The following is an 11871-nucleotide window of genomic DNA, read 5'->3' as shown; positions in this document are numbered from 1 at the left end:
TGTTGCAACAAAACAGCATGACTTATCAAAGTTATTTATTAAATGAATAAAAATCTTACAAAAACAAATCGAGGCATAGCATCAGGAAATATATACACAAAACCATACATAGCTGGCATTAAAAAAAAAAAAAAAAGATCAAACCATCTGAGGGCATCACATAGTGTAACTAGCACACCACAGATGTCCATGGTTCTCATAGATTTTATTTAGTTTTAGACTTGAAATGGTTGTGAAATAAATACAAAAGCAAGAAGGGAAGTTGGGGCACAAGCAGTGATGTTAACAGTGTCTTTTTTTTCTGCGTCTAATTGATGAAAAACCAAGGTGTCAAACAATAAGGCTGTGTGTGATGAATATTCACAGTTCATAAAATGATCTCGTTTTAAGCCATGGCTTTCAAAGACAAGTCAACATTAAAGATATTTACAGTCACATCAGTGATTATTAGGAAGAGCTAAGAATGTTTTTTTTATATTCCACAGATTGCTTCATTTCTGTGTCTCCTAAGAACTGAAACATCACTGGTGCATCATACAAATGATCCTCGGTGTAAATAAATACCAAGGCTACTTAGTGGCCGCATCAGAAAAAGAATAAAGACAGCAGAAGAAGGCGACACAGGCGACACTTAAATTTAAGTCCTGTCTAGCATTTATAAGCAGTATAGAAACACACTATGAGGTAGTTGTAAGCAGATATAAGGACATTTAAGTGTTTCTTAATGTAGAGAATTTGTCAATAATTATAACATCTCCTATAAAGACGTATTTTATATTTTTACAACTGTGTTTTATTATATTGTCTTTCATTATCTATTTATACACCAGCCTCCGCTTACGGCATGGGTGCCCACAAGAGTTATAATCTTACAACTAATAAACACTTATATCTACTAACAACTACATTATAGTGTGTTATAAACCATTTATTAAATGTTTGTATACTGGTTTTAAATGCTAAATAGGGGAACTTAAAGTTAAAATGATCTAGTGAGTAGCTCCTATCTACACATTAGATAAAGTGTTCTTATAAAGAAAGTAGCAACCGCAAGCATAATCGGGATAATTAATAAGATTTAACCCTCGATTTCCGCTGGAGAAATCTGATCACTTGGCCATGTAAACCCTTAACTGGGATTCTTTCTTGTTTTCTTTTTTGAACGTGCACATGTGCTCAGAAATGATCCCAAATAGGGAAAGCCACATCATGCTGGAAATCAGTGTTGTTGGAAGAAAGTATCTCGTTTTGGCAAAAATCAACTGCAATACCAGAGCGGTTTTGGAAGTTGTGATTCATAAAACGAGGCTAAAAACATGATGATCTACGCCATCCGCATTTGTTTACAATAGCACGTGGAAGGCTGATTTTTTTTTTTTTTTTTTTTTTTTTTTTTAAAGGGGGCATCATGATGAATCTGATTACTGTCCAAAAAAACGTATAAATGGTGGTTTTAGAATAATCACACTCATGCAGCACATGTAAAAATAACATTATTCTATTTCCTGCTGCCACCTGAATACTCACCGTAACCAGGATTTGTACACATGGAAACGACACTGTCCCTCGAACAAGGCACTGCGACTTCACCAGAATTGAAGAATGTTGCTCCCTATGCCACTCAGCATCAGCAGTAAGAGGTCTGTAAGAGGTCCCCTGGTAATTGTTAGCACATTGCAGGAGGTACTTTTATGTAAATGGCACCATGTGAATTCAAATCATGACATAAACTGGGAAAGAGGAAAGCATTACAAGAATATTTTTTCGTTCTCTTAGTAAAAACTGAATTATAAGTGTCCAGCAAAACAGTTAGCGCTATCAGTGGCACCCTCCAACAGTGAGAGGTGTTGATATCAGAGTGCCTCCCTTGTCGTTTCAATGAGAGTTTCCCCTTCTTCACTTTAGTCTGTTAGTGTCATACGTGTGTCTGAGGAGCTGTCAGACCACAGAAACACCCTGCGTGGGGCAGTTAAGAGCTGTTACCACATCAGGCCTCTCAATGCGAGCCAGTGCAGAGCACAGCAGTCCCAGTGTGGAGCCTTCTTTCTGGGCCCAGTTAGAGAGGAGCGTGTGAGAGGGGGCCTCTCCACGCCCAAACAGGTCCAGCTGTTCAGACTCATAGCCCAGCGCTGCGCCCAGCTGCCTCCACCCCCGACCCCCTCCCTCCTGCAGGAGGCGCTCCACCTCTTCCTGTCTGTGGGGGGCTAGGTTGATGTACAGTCGAGTGTCCTGCTTGCTGTCCCTCTTAGTGCCTGTAGAAACAAAAACAAAGTAAGTGTCCACTCCACTCATTTGGCTTTTACTAATCCCATAAGATCTTTTCACTAATAATAATAATATTAATTATATTATTAATGAATACTCAAGTTAAATGGCAGAATTAAAAACGGTCTTAACAGAAATACCAAGTTCAACCATTTTTGGGGCATGAAATTAGAACACTTTCTTGTGGGAAACATTAGGAACTTACGTAACCTGTAAAAGTTTCCTGTTGACAAACAAATTTATGTTTACAAGTGTTTCTTGCCAAAATACCACTGTGTGAATCCTTGAGGCCTAAAGAATGTGTTGCATTTCCTTCCTGATAAACCATATGCAAAGCTAAAGGTGGTTTCACATCTACATGTATGTTGGCTAGCTAGCAGTCTTCTTCTTCACAGCCTTTTTTTTTTTTTTGGCACATTGCTATTTTTGGCACGTTACTGCCATCAACAGTATATCAGCTTATTTACATATATGTTAACAAATTGGGGACCCGCTCACAAAAACACTGCTCCATATAGCACTACTAGTGGTCAGATACTCCACAGGGTACCTTTAAGAGAAAGTGTTCTGTTTGGAACAGAAGAATTTTATCATTTAACATAATATTTTATAATAGACAGTCCTGTTTCAAATTTTCTAAAGAAGTGAAAAGATTTCAAAATCATATCAATAGCCCATGAGCAAAGGATTAATTTTCTTTTTTAGTTCTTTTCCTGAATAATCTAAGCAGCATGTAATTCAGGCATGTACACGCATTCCAGCACATTTCTGAGTTAAACAAAGTCTAACTTTAGAGAAAATGTTTTCATAACCTTGTTAAAATGCCTTCTCCTTCCTGCCTCAAAAGCCTTACTTTTGTGCCTAATGGTAGTTTGAAAGAGCTTGTGTGTACCACACCTTTGCTAGGCTGATTGTCCTGTAGGCTCTGAGAGTCTAGAAAAACACCGCTGTCACTTTGGAGCTTTTCTCCCTCTGGAGATGTTCCCAACTCGGCTGCACGAGCTTTGGAAAGAGCCTTCTTCTGTTTACATGATCTCCAGCTGAGAAGAGTAGAGGAAAACAATGTCAGTTAAACGACCTACAGTGAGCTATTTTTCATCCCAGGGCCAATTTCCTAATCACTATTACATCCATTTAAGGACTGGGACCCATTCTTAGTGAGATCTTACCATTTATAAGCAACATAAAGAAGCAGACCCAGCACCACAGCAGCCAGGACAGAGACATAAGCCAGAATGTTGTTGCTGCCACCCTCATCCTGGGGGGTAAACTTGGGTGTTCCAGGAGCAGAACTGGACTCCCCTTCCTCCGTCACCTCCTCTACACCTGGCCAGCGAGGAGAGTCACGGGGCCCATCAGACTCAGCGGGACGGGATAGAATGTGCAGCCTCTTATCTATTAAGATTGAGAAAGGGAGACGTGTCAGTGACAGTATCAGTATATCTGCACATATGGATGTCAGAGAAACATTTGGACTGCATAAATTAGGGCCAGAAATAAATCCACAGAAGCCTGTACGCCTGATGTAATGATAGCCTCAGTCACCCTGGTCCCCTGGGGTTTTGAAACCTTTCACTGCCCCTGTTTCCAGCCTCTGTCTCCCTCCTGTGGTCTGCCTATTTTGGGATCAAACGCTACAAGGTACTGTGCTGACCTCAGGGGGGTCAAAGGGTCATGACATATGGACCCAGCGTGTGTACAGATGACCTTACTCCTGGAGAGCGAGTGTAGCCATTTGGGAGCAAACAGACTAGTTGTAAGGGTCAGCATCCTCCCTTGGCCTGAAGGTTCGGGGGGGCAGTTAACCTAAAGACCTGTCAAGCTTATAGCAATTGGACTACAGCACTTAAGTGGGCTCTTTTTTCCCTACTCATGTTTCCCAGCTCGAGTGTTCAGATGAGGTGTGGATGCAGGTGTTGACCATATGTCCTTGTGTTCTCCAAAACCCTCCCACTCCGTGTCCCCCTCTCTTTTAACTCACTCTTCTTTTTATCTTTCACTATAGCATATTTTCTTTCTGTCTGTTTCTTCCTTACAACTCACCCATGCAGAGCGTGTCAGAGTTGGGCATGCAGGCTCGGATCTCCACTTCACTTTCAGAGCATTGTGTGCAGCTCTGGCAGGGACTGGTGCTAATGTTCTCCTCAGAGAAGGTTCCCGGGCCACAGACCTGGCACCGCGTGTCTCCCTGTAGGCCGCACTGCTGCGTAGCACCCATACCACGGGTGCATTTGGAACAAGGCGCACACAGGCTGTAGTTGCGCATAAAGAAGAAGCCGCTGTCACATTCACATTGTGTGTCTTCAGTGGCAGAGCAAGGGGTCGCCATGGGAACACCGGATGGGCACTTGGAGCAGGGGAGGCAAGGGCCGAGGCCTTCAGAGGAAGAATATGTTCCTAGGAGACAGATTACAAGATCAATGTCAGTCTGAATGTCGTTTTCTCAATAAAATCAGTATTAATGTGGCGTCGCAGCACCATCTAAAATCTTCCAGCCAGATGACAGAGATAATGATAAGGCAGGTAAAACATGTTCTATATTGGTGGCAGTAACATTAGATTATAATTGCTCACCCTGTGGGCATTGTGCACACTTGGTATCCTCTTTCCCACACTCAACCTCCACTCCAAAGCCAGCGGGACACTGACTGCAACACTGCCCTGATTCAGTGAACTGGCCACTGGCACAGGCATCTCCAAAAGTAACCTACAGAAGATAGATGACACAGTTAGAAAAAAAATACCACAACTGTGTTTATTATGAAAGAACAAAACAAATAACTCGTAGCAGGCTTATGTTAAGATTATTTTGACAGTTACGGGATTGACATTTAATTCTACTTTTAAAGGAAGTAGTTACCAAATAAGTGAGCAACAAAGGAGGCATTGCTTTATCTAGGGAGTTTTCTTCCTTACGCCACATGAAGGAAGGAAATCACACGCATCCCATTCCTATGCAATTAAAGAAGCCGAAACTGAACTGAAAATGGCCTTTTTAATCTTTCTGTCTGCCTCAGTTTTCACCCTTAAAGTGCTCTGAGTCCTTATCTACAAGTGGGTAATGGAGAGCCCGGCTTAAGTTATGACATGAGGGATAGATCAGACATTCCTAACGGCTTGTGCAGCAGAGTTGGTGCCTGACAGGAGTGGCTGGCTTTAATCAGATGGCTTTGGACGAGTGGAAAGAATAAGACATAAAGGGGTGAGGGAAAACACTCAGAAAAGGAGGAAGGAAGAAGTAAAAAAGAGCTTCCGCCCTCCCACTCATATCAAATCATTGTGAATGACAATGTGTAACTGTGTGTGTGTCAATATAGTGTGTGTGTGTATTTCTTGACATCAGAAAAAGAGGGGGGAGGTATATAAAGGAGACAGTTTGAGCCCGGGGCAAGGGTGTCAGTTAACCAAGGCTGCCCAGCATGCGAGTGTCTGTTTGGGTGAGAGGGGGCCTTTGAAGTCGCCAAGCCCCGCAGGTGTGTCTATGAAGGTCAGTATTTCACTACTCCCCTTCTCCAGGCTCTGAACGACGGCATCTTAAACATGCGCACATTTAAGGGAGATTGGCCTACTCCGCCTGAGGGCTGACAAGAGCAAACAGATGTCTAACAACTAACCTCCTGCAAAGGGGAAAAGTAACAGCTAAACAACCTACTGATGTATCTCTTTGTCTCTGAAGTCTGCCAAGAAACACAGGCAACATGTGTGAACCTGTAGAGCCTCCAACACAAAGCCCACCAGAAATACACACATCACACACACACACACACACACCGTGCCATGCCCCTAGTCGCAAAACACTGAAATGTTCCATGCTGATAATACAGAAGGAACAGCTTTGAAACGGGGCTCGCCTCGTTCCAAAAACAACAGCCAGTTTTACTGCGGCGCTTACAGAGGAGCCCGATGATATCTGAACACCAGCCGCAGAACCCAGATCAGAGGTATTAGGGGTGTCGGGGTGGTAGGATCCAGCAGGCAGGAACCAGTGGGATGTTTGGGGTTGGCAGACTGTGACCAAGTTTGGATCATAATAACTTGGAGCAGAAAGGTATCCTAGTAAGTCTGATTGACCCTCTCCATGTGACAGATGGAACTCCTCTGCTAATGCTAGCTACTCTTTTAGCCCTCAATCCATACTTTGATAAATATTTGGTGATAGTGGCTCTGTTTTATTTTTATCTGGCTTTTTGTCATTTTACGGTGCCTGGTGTGAGTTTTGGCTGGTGTAGCTCTGTAAGCCTGGCTGCAGGGCCAACTCTGCTCAGAGCAGGAACTGCCAAAGGTTTGGCACTTCACCCAATGGTGCCCAGCGTACAATGAAATATTTAGTCCATGCCTCATTGGAGAGGAGATGAAACAGTGATCTACTCAGCAGAGGAATGGCTAAGGAATTATCTACTGTATATACAGTATGAAATCATACTATATATGGATAAGTCTGCAACTAACTGTTATTTTCATTATTAATTAATCTGCTGATTATTTTCTGGATTAATAATTTTGTTAATAAAATGTCAGAAAATAGTGAAAAATGTCCGTTGTAGTTTCTTAGAGCACAAGGTGACAACTACAAATGTTTTGTTTTACAATCAACAGTCAAAAATTCAAACATATTTTTTTTATGTGTCATATTTACTATCATATATGACACATAAAAGCTTCAGAGTATCACATTTGAGAAGCTGCAACCAGTAAATGTTCATCATTTTTTAGGAAAAGTGCTAAACAATTATTTGATTATCAAAATAGTTGCTGATTAATTTTATCTTCATTGACTCAGCTTTAATTAATTATTTACCTAATTAATCACCTATTGTTACCAAATATTGTGAAACCCTTTACCCTCTTATATTTGCTCTGCAATATCATACAATGGCTTTATGTCCAATTTTCAAACAAAGATTAATTTGCTGAGCATGCACAAAAGAGCATTCAGTCTTATCTGTTGTCTTTGGGGCAGAGAGTTGGAGTGAAGGGGGCCGCAGTTGCTTTTTCCATTTAGGTAAGAAGCTGCAATCTGAGGGATTCCCCAGTGAGAACAGACGGACCACCGAGGAGTACTGCTTTCAATGGGGCTCTCAACTCCACGGCTGCCGGAGTCACTCAGTCAACGCAGATCACACACGCACACACACACACACACACACACCCTTCACTCTACCTAAAACATTTTTTGTGCCCTTTTGAAGTGAAACCACTTTAGAAACATGCGTCCTGGAGTTTTCCACAATTAATCTCATCTGCATGAAAATAAGCACACAAAAGGATGCACTCTCTCTCCCTCTCTCTCTCCCTATGAAGACACTGACCCATGAGCTTTCACAATCTGACTGTGACGACAACAGACAGGTCTTTCAGCAGAAACTGAGGGAAAGTTGTGTAAGCTGCACACCCTATCTGCACCGATTACTGTGATTAGTAGACAGGGAGCATAAGGGACAAATTAAAGGACATGAGTTCTTTTTCAGAAAGCTCATCCAAAAACTATGATCCTAAATCAAACAAGACAGAACAAAGCGATTCCTAACCAGATTTCTAACTCTCACCAAAAAGTCGTGAAGAGGTTAAAATGTTTAAATGATCCTGAAGTTCACCCCCCAAAGAAGTTTGTTTAACTACTGAATGGAAATTCAAATGACTGTGGTAACAAACTAAAATAACCCCCCTCCCCAAATCACACACACACACACACACATACACCACAAACTAGGAGAAAATGATGATAATTGCTTTGCTCCGGATATCCAGACTCCAGCAAATACTCAAAGCTAGGCCGCATTTTCACCAGGGATTGCTGAGAGCAACAAATGTTGCAGCATGTACAGTGAACTACAGGCGACGTGACCCTTAGAAACTTAAGAGTTAACAGCAGAAAATCTTCAATGCCCCAACTTAAGATACAATCACCTTCTGCACTAAATCATCTGGTGAGTAATGAGAAAATCATCTGACAGTGCAAATGTTGACTTTTCAGTGTAACCCGGGCCAAAGAAACATCTTAAAGTGACTGTGTTTTGAAACGCAGATGAGAAAGGGCATCTAAGATTTCAAAAAGAAACCCTGTTGATATCACACCCTTATGAAAGGAAAGATACACATCTTTTTAAAGGCTGAAAGTTTATCTAAATACTTTGATCTAACAAAAGTGCTTTGACTCTTGAGGAGCATGTCCAGACAGGACTACAAGCCCCGTGGGCTTTTTGAGGTAGATGAGTGTCAAATTATTGTCTGCAACTGTGTAGACAGGGGCTTTCTTTTCACACTGATCTCAGTTTAATAATATGCTATCAAACGTCACTAAAACTATAATTTGTCCTAGAAATACATCTTTTATTACTGAATAGGTGCATTCACTTTGTAAATTGTGTGCTACCGAGTTGGTTTGATGTTCCAAGTTGTTTGTCCCATTCTAGCCACAAATTTTATCATGTGAGGGGAAAAAAACGAAAACTGACTTTCCAATTTTCAGAGTTGATTGCATTAAACAAAAAGTTCCAAAATGTTCCAGCATGAGGAATGGACAGCCTGCGTGTAGATGTACAATGAAGTATGCCCTATGAGAACATATTCAAGCTGCTAAATGAGGAGTAGTTTGATGTCACTGTTGTTTTAGTCAGGAGAAAATTGAAAGACCGGATGAGATTTAATCAAAGCTCTCCTTTTACTCTCCACTCTTTTTTTTGCCAACTACAGGATGACAACAAACATATTCACCAACAGTAGATCACAGCCTTAATGAGATATGGCTCTGTAACGCAAAACAGGATGTAAAACATTATTTCCTTGGGGAACAATGGTGTAGATTTGAAGCCAGTAAGGTTTAAATTGCCTGATAAGAGTGATGCTGTGAGTGTGAAATAAGAAAGCAGCAGGTTATAAAGTTTTCCGACTAAATGAAAATGTGTGTCATTATGCATATAAAGCAACAATTGTCTTACTTTTAGAAGAAGAAGCGCGCAGATGATAAACGGTCTCATTTCTTCAGTCTTCAAAATCCTCCTTGGCTTCGAGCGGGCAGATGTGTGCGTCTGACTCAACTTTTTTTTTTTCAGTCTGCAGCCCTCAAAAAGAAAAGTGTCATTAAAACTCCCAGTTCTCTAACATATATATATATGTGTGTGTGTCACAAAAAGACACCAAACTTGTCAAAAAACGCGCTGGTTCTGCAGATTGGAGAGTTCGGTCATAGTCCAATAATCAGACTGTTTTTACGCATGAGAAAGCAGTTTTCAAATGGAGGCTGTGCAGTCCATACTTTCTCCCAGTTGCGGCGCAGTAGACGCATTAGCTTCTTTTAATACATTCCCTGCTGGTAAGTTAACACAAAGTTTCTTCTGTTTCAGCTCGCAGGATGCACGGTTCGCCCACTCTCCTGCAGCTCTGCAACAGATGAGGCAGGAAAAGCTCCCGCGAGCTCTCCTGGGCCTTTTCTCCACCCATCTCCTCAGCTTTCAAAGTGGCTTTCTGATTGGCTGCATCCCTGCGACGCGCTGTTGGTAAAGATAATGTAATACGGAAGGCAAAGAAACTGGCATTGACACTGTGATTTTTTAGTCAGATGATTGAAATTGCCTTTACCTACCTGCAGAAATACAGAAATATGATATGTCAGAGAAAAAAAAAACATATGGTAATGAGGTTAACAAACCTGCAGACATGGCAGATTTCATGAAATGTGCAATAATGTACAATTTACTGTATGCATGAAAATATTACCAAGCAGTTACATATTGAGAAAGACAGAAATATCAGTGGTAGAATGTAACTAAGTGCATTTACTCAAGTATGGTGCTCAAGTACAAATTTGAGGAACTTTAGTTGAGTGTTTTCATTTCATGCCACTTTATACTTTTACTCAACTACATTCCAGAGACAAATGTTGTATTTTTAAAAAACATATGATGCATTTATTTAATAGCTATGTTGCATTGTTATAGATTAAATGACCCAAACGTATATAAAATAGTTTAAATCAGCTCCACCTCAACCGACTATAACAGTAAAATACACATTAATGTATCACTAATAGTAATTCACCAATAGCCATTTTTCTGTACTTCATTTAAGTACATTTTACTAGTGAGACATATTTTTACTTAAGTAATATTTTCAGTGTAAGACTATTTCTTTATATGATTTTTTTTCATATTATTTATTCATTTGATATTTAACCTTTTAGGTTTCCTGCAGGAGGACCCACAGGTTCACATGTAGACAGTTATAAGGGAATAGAATAATTATATGTTTTAATCAACCTAGTAAAATGTGTATCTGTGTGAGTAACTTCTCATATTAATGGCTGCACTCTTATTTATATTGTATATTACCACAACATTTATAATAGTCAACAACAAGTAAAAAAATTTAAAAATCCCTGTGCAGTTCTTTGGATAAAACCTTTAAAGGGAGTTCTGTGACATTACACCATTTTACAACCCTACAGGGATACTTGCATAGAGCTGTGATCAGTTGTTATCAGAAACAAAAGAAGAGCATGTGAATCAAACAAGACACTCTTAAGGAGAAGTACATGTTTGATCTCAGCAATTCAAAAGATTAGAAAACCAACGTAGGGTAAATTACACACCTTGTAAATTCTAGTGAATGCATCGCAGGGGGGCCCTGAGACTTCAGAGGAAAACAAATGGAGAGATTTCTCAGACACAATACCACTTGCACTTCAAAGCTGGCTGAGGGATGAGAGGAGACAGAGAGGATGTTCTGGCTCTGATAAACTGCGAGCCATATTTCAGTCACATGGAGATCTCTTAAGGGTCATTGCACTGCAAAAATGTTCATCTTTTTATTATTATTGAGCCCTAAAAGTATCCATCTCACCAAGTAGCTCCAACCAAGTGTCTATTATTATTATTGGGTCTTTAAATATCTTGTTACAACACCTTTCCAAAGCAAAGTATCATTTTTATTCATTGTAGTGCAGCAATCTGTCTTTCCTCAAAATACTGAAGTTCACCTCTAGAAAATTCTTAAAGCAAGATGATTTTTATTTGAAACAGGTTGTAATAATCTTATTACACAGGTACATTGTTTTCCCTTGTTTGAACTACTTGGTGAGATAGATATTTTTGCAAGGCATTGGAGCAAACATCATATAAATGATCAAATAAACACAAGGGTATCAGCGATCAAGATGAATAAACAGCTCCAGTCACTTCTTCATTCTTTGCTTGTCTACAGCATCTTGCTGCAGGGCTGCAGACTCTTTATCTGAGAGGGCCGAGTTCCTCTGTGGTCATACATGGGTGGGGACGATAAGACAGAATTTAAAAAAACATGATCTTGTGGTCCACATGCCAAGGAGAAATGGACCAGAGGGGGGAAGGCTGAAGTCGTTGACAGAGGCCTGTTTGAGGGTTGTTGCAGTTCTTGGCAGGAACAACTTGAACAACATTGAAATTGCAGCATTTCCCTGCAGCCATCCCCTCAGCCTGCCCTCAGGTCTTGAGAGGTCGGAGGGAGACACTGCCAATAACCAAGAGCGAGGTGTCAACCCCTCCCACCATTGTCAATGAGACCACATCAGAGTGACTGTATTCCCCCCACACCCCTCCTACTCCACTTCCCTTATTCACCATTCCGTGGTTT

The 11871-nt window shown here is 40.8% G+C and overlaps 1 protein-coding gene across 2 annotated transcripts; it reads right to left on the bottom strand.

Annotated features, from left to right (window-relative positions):
* Positions 1-18: 18 nt before the first annotated feature.
* On the bottom strand, positions 19-9690 carry nradd (neurotrophin receptor associated death domain). 2 transcript variants are annotated; one of them, XM_044360419.1, is made up of 7 exons: positions 9521-9690; positions 9204-9326; positions 4840-4972; positions 4309-4662; positions 3435-3660; positions 3163-3305; positions 19-2252 (listed from the first exon to the last, which is right to left on the bottom strand). In XM_044360419.1, exons 1-7 carry the CDS (start codon positions 9548-9550, stop codon positions 1939-1941), a joined length of 1323 nt encoding a protein of 440 aa, XP_044216354.1. In that variant the 5' UTR covers positions 9551-9690; the 3' UTR covers positions 19-1938. The 2 variants fall into 2 exon arrangements, with proteins under 2 accessions (XP_044216354.1, XP_044216355.1); XM_044360420.1 differs by having other exon boundaries at positions 9204-9318.
* Positions 9691-11871: the final 2181 nt, after the last annotated feature.

This window comes from Thunnus albacares, chromosome 8 (genome assembly GCF_914725855.1).
Source record: "Thunnus albacares chromosome 8, fThuAlb1.1, whole genome shotgun sequence".
Lineage (NCBI taxonomy): Eukaryota > Metazoa > Chordata > Actinopteri > Scombriformes > Scombridae > Thunnus > Thunnus albacares.
The sequence above is the reverse complement of the archived record's forward strand: the minus strand, read 5'-3'. Positions and strand labels throughout refer to the sequence as shown.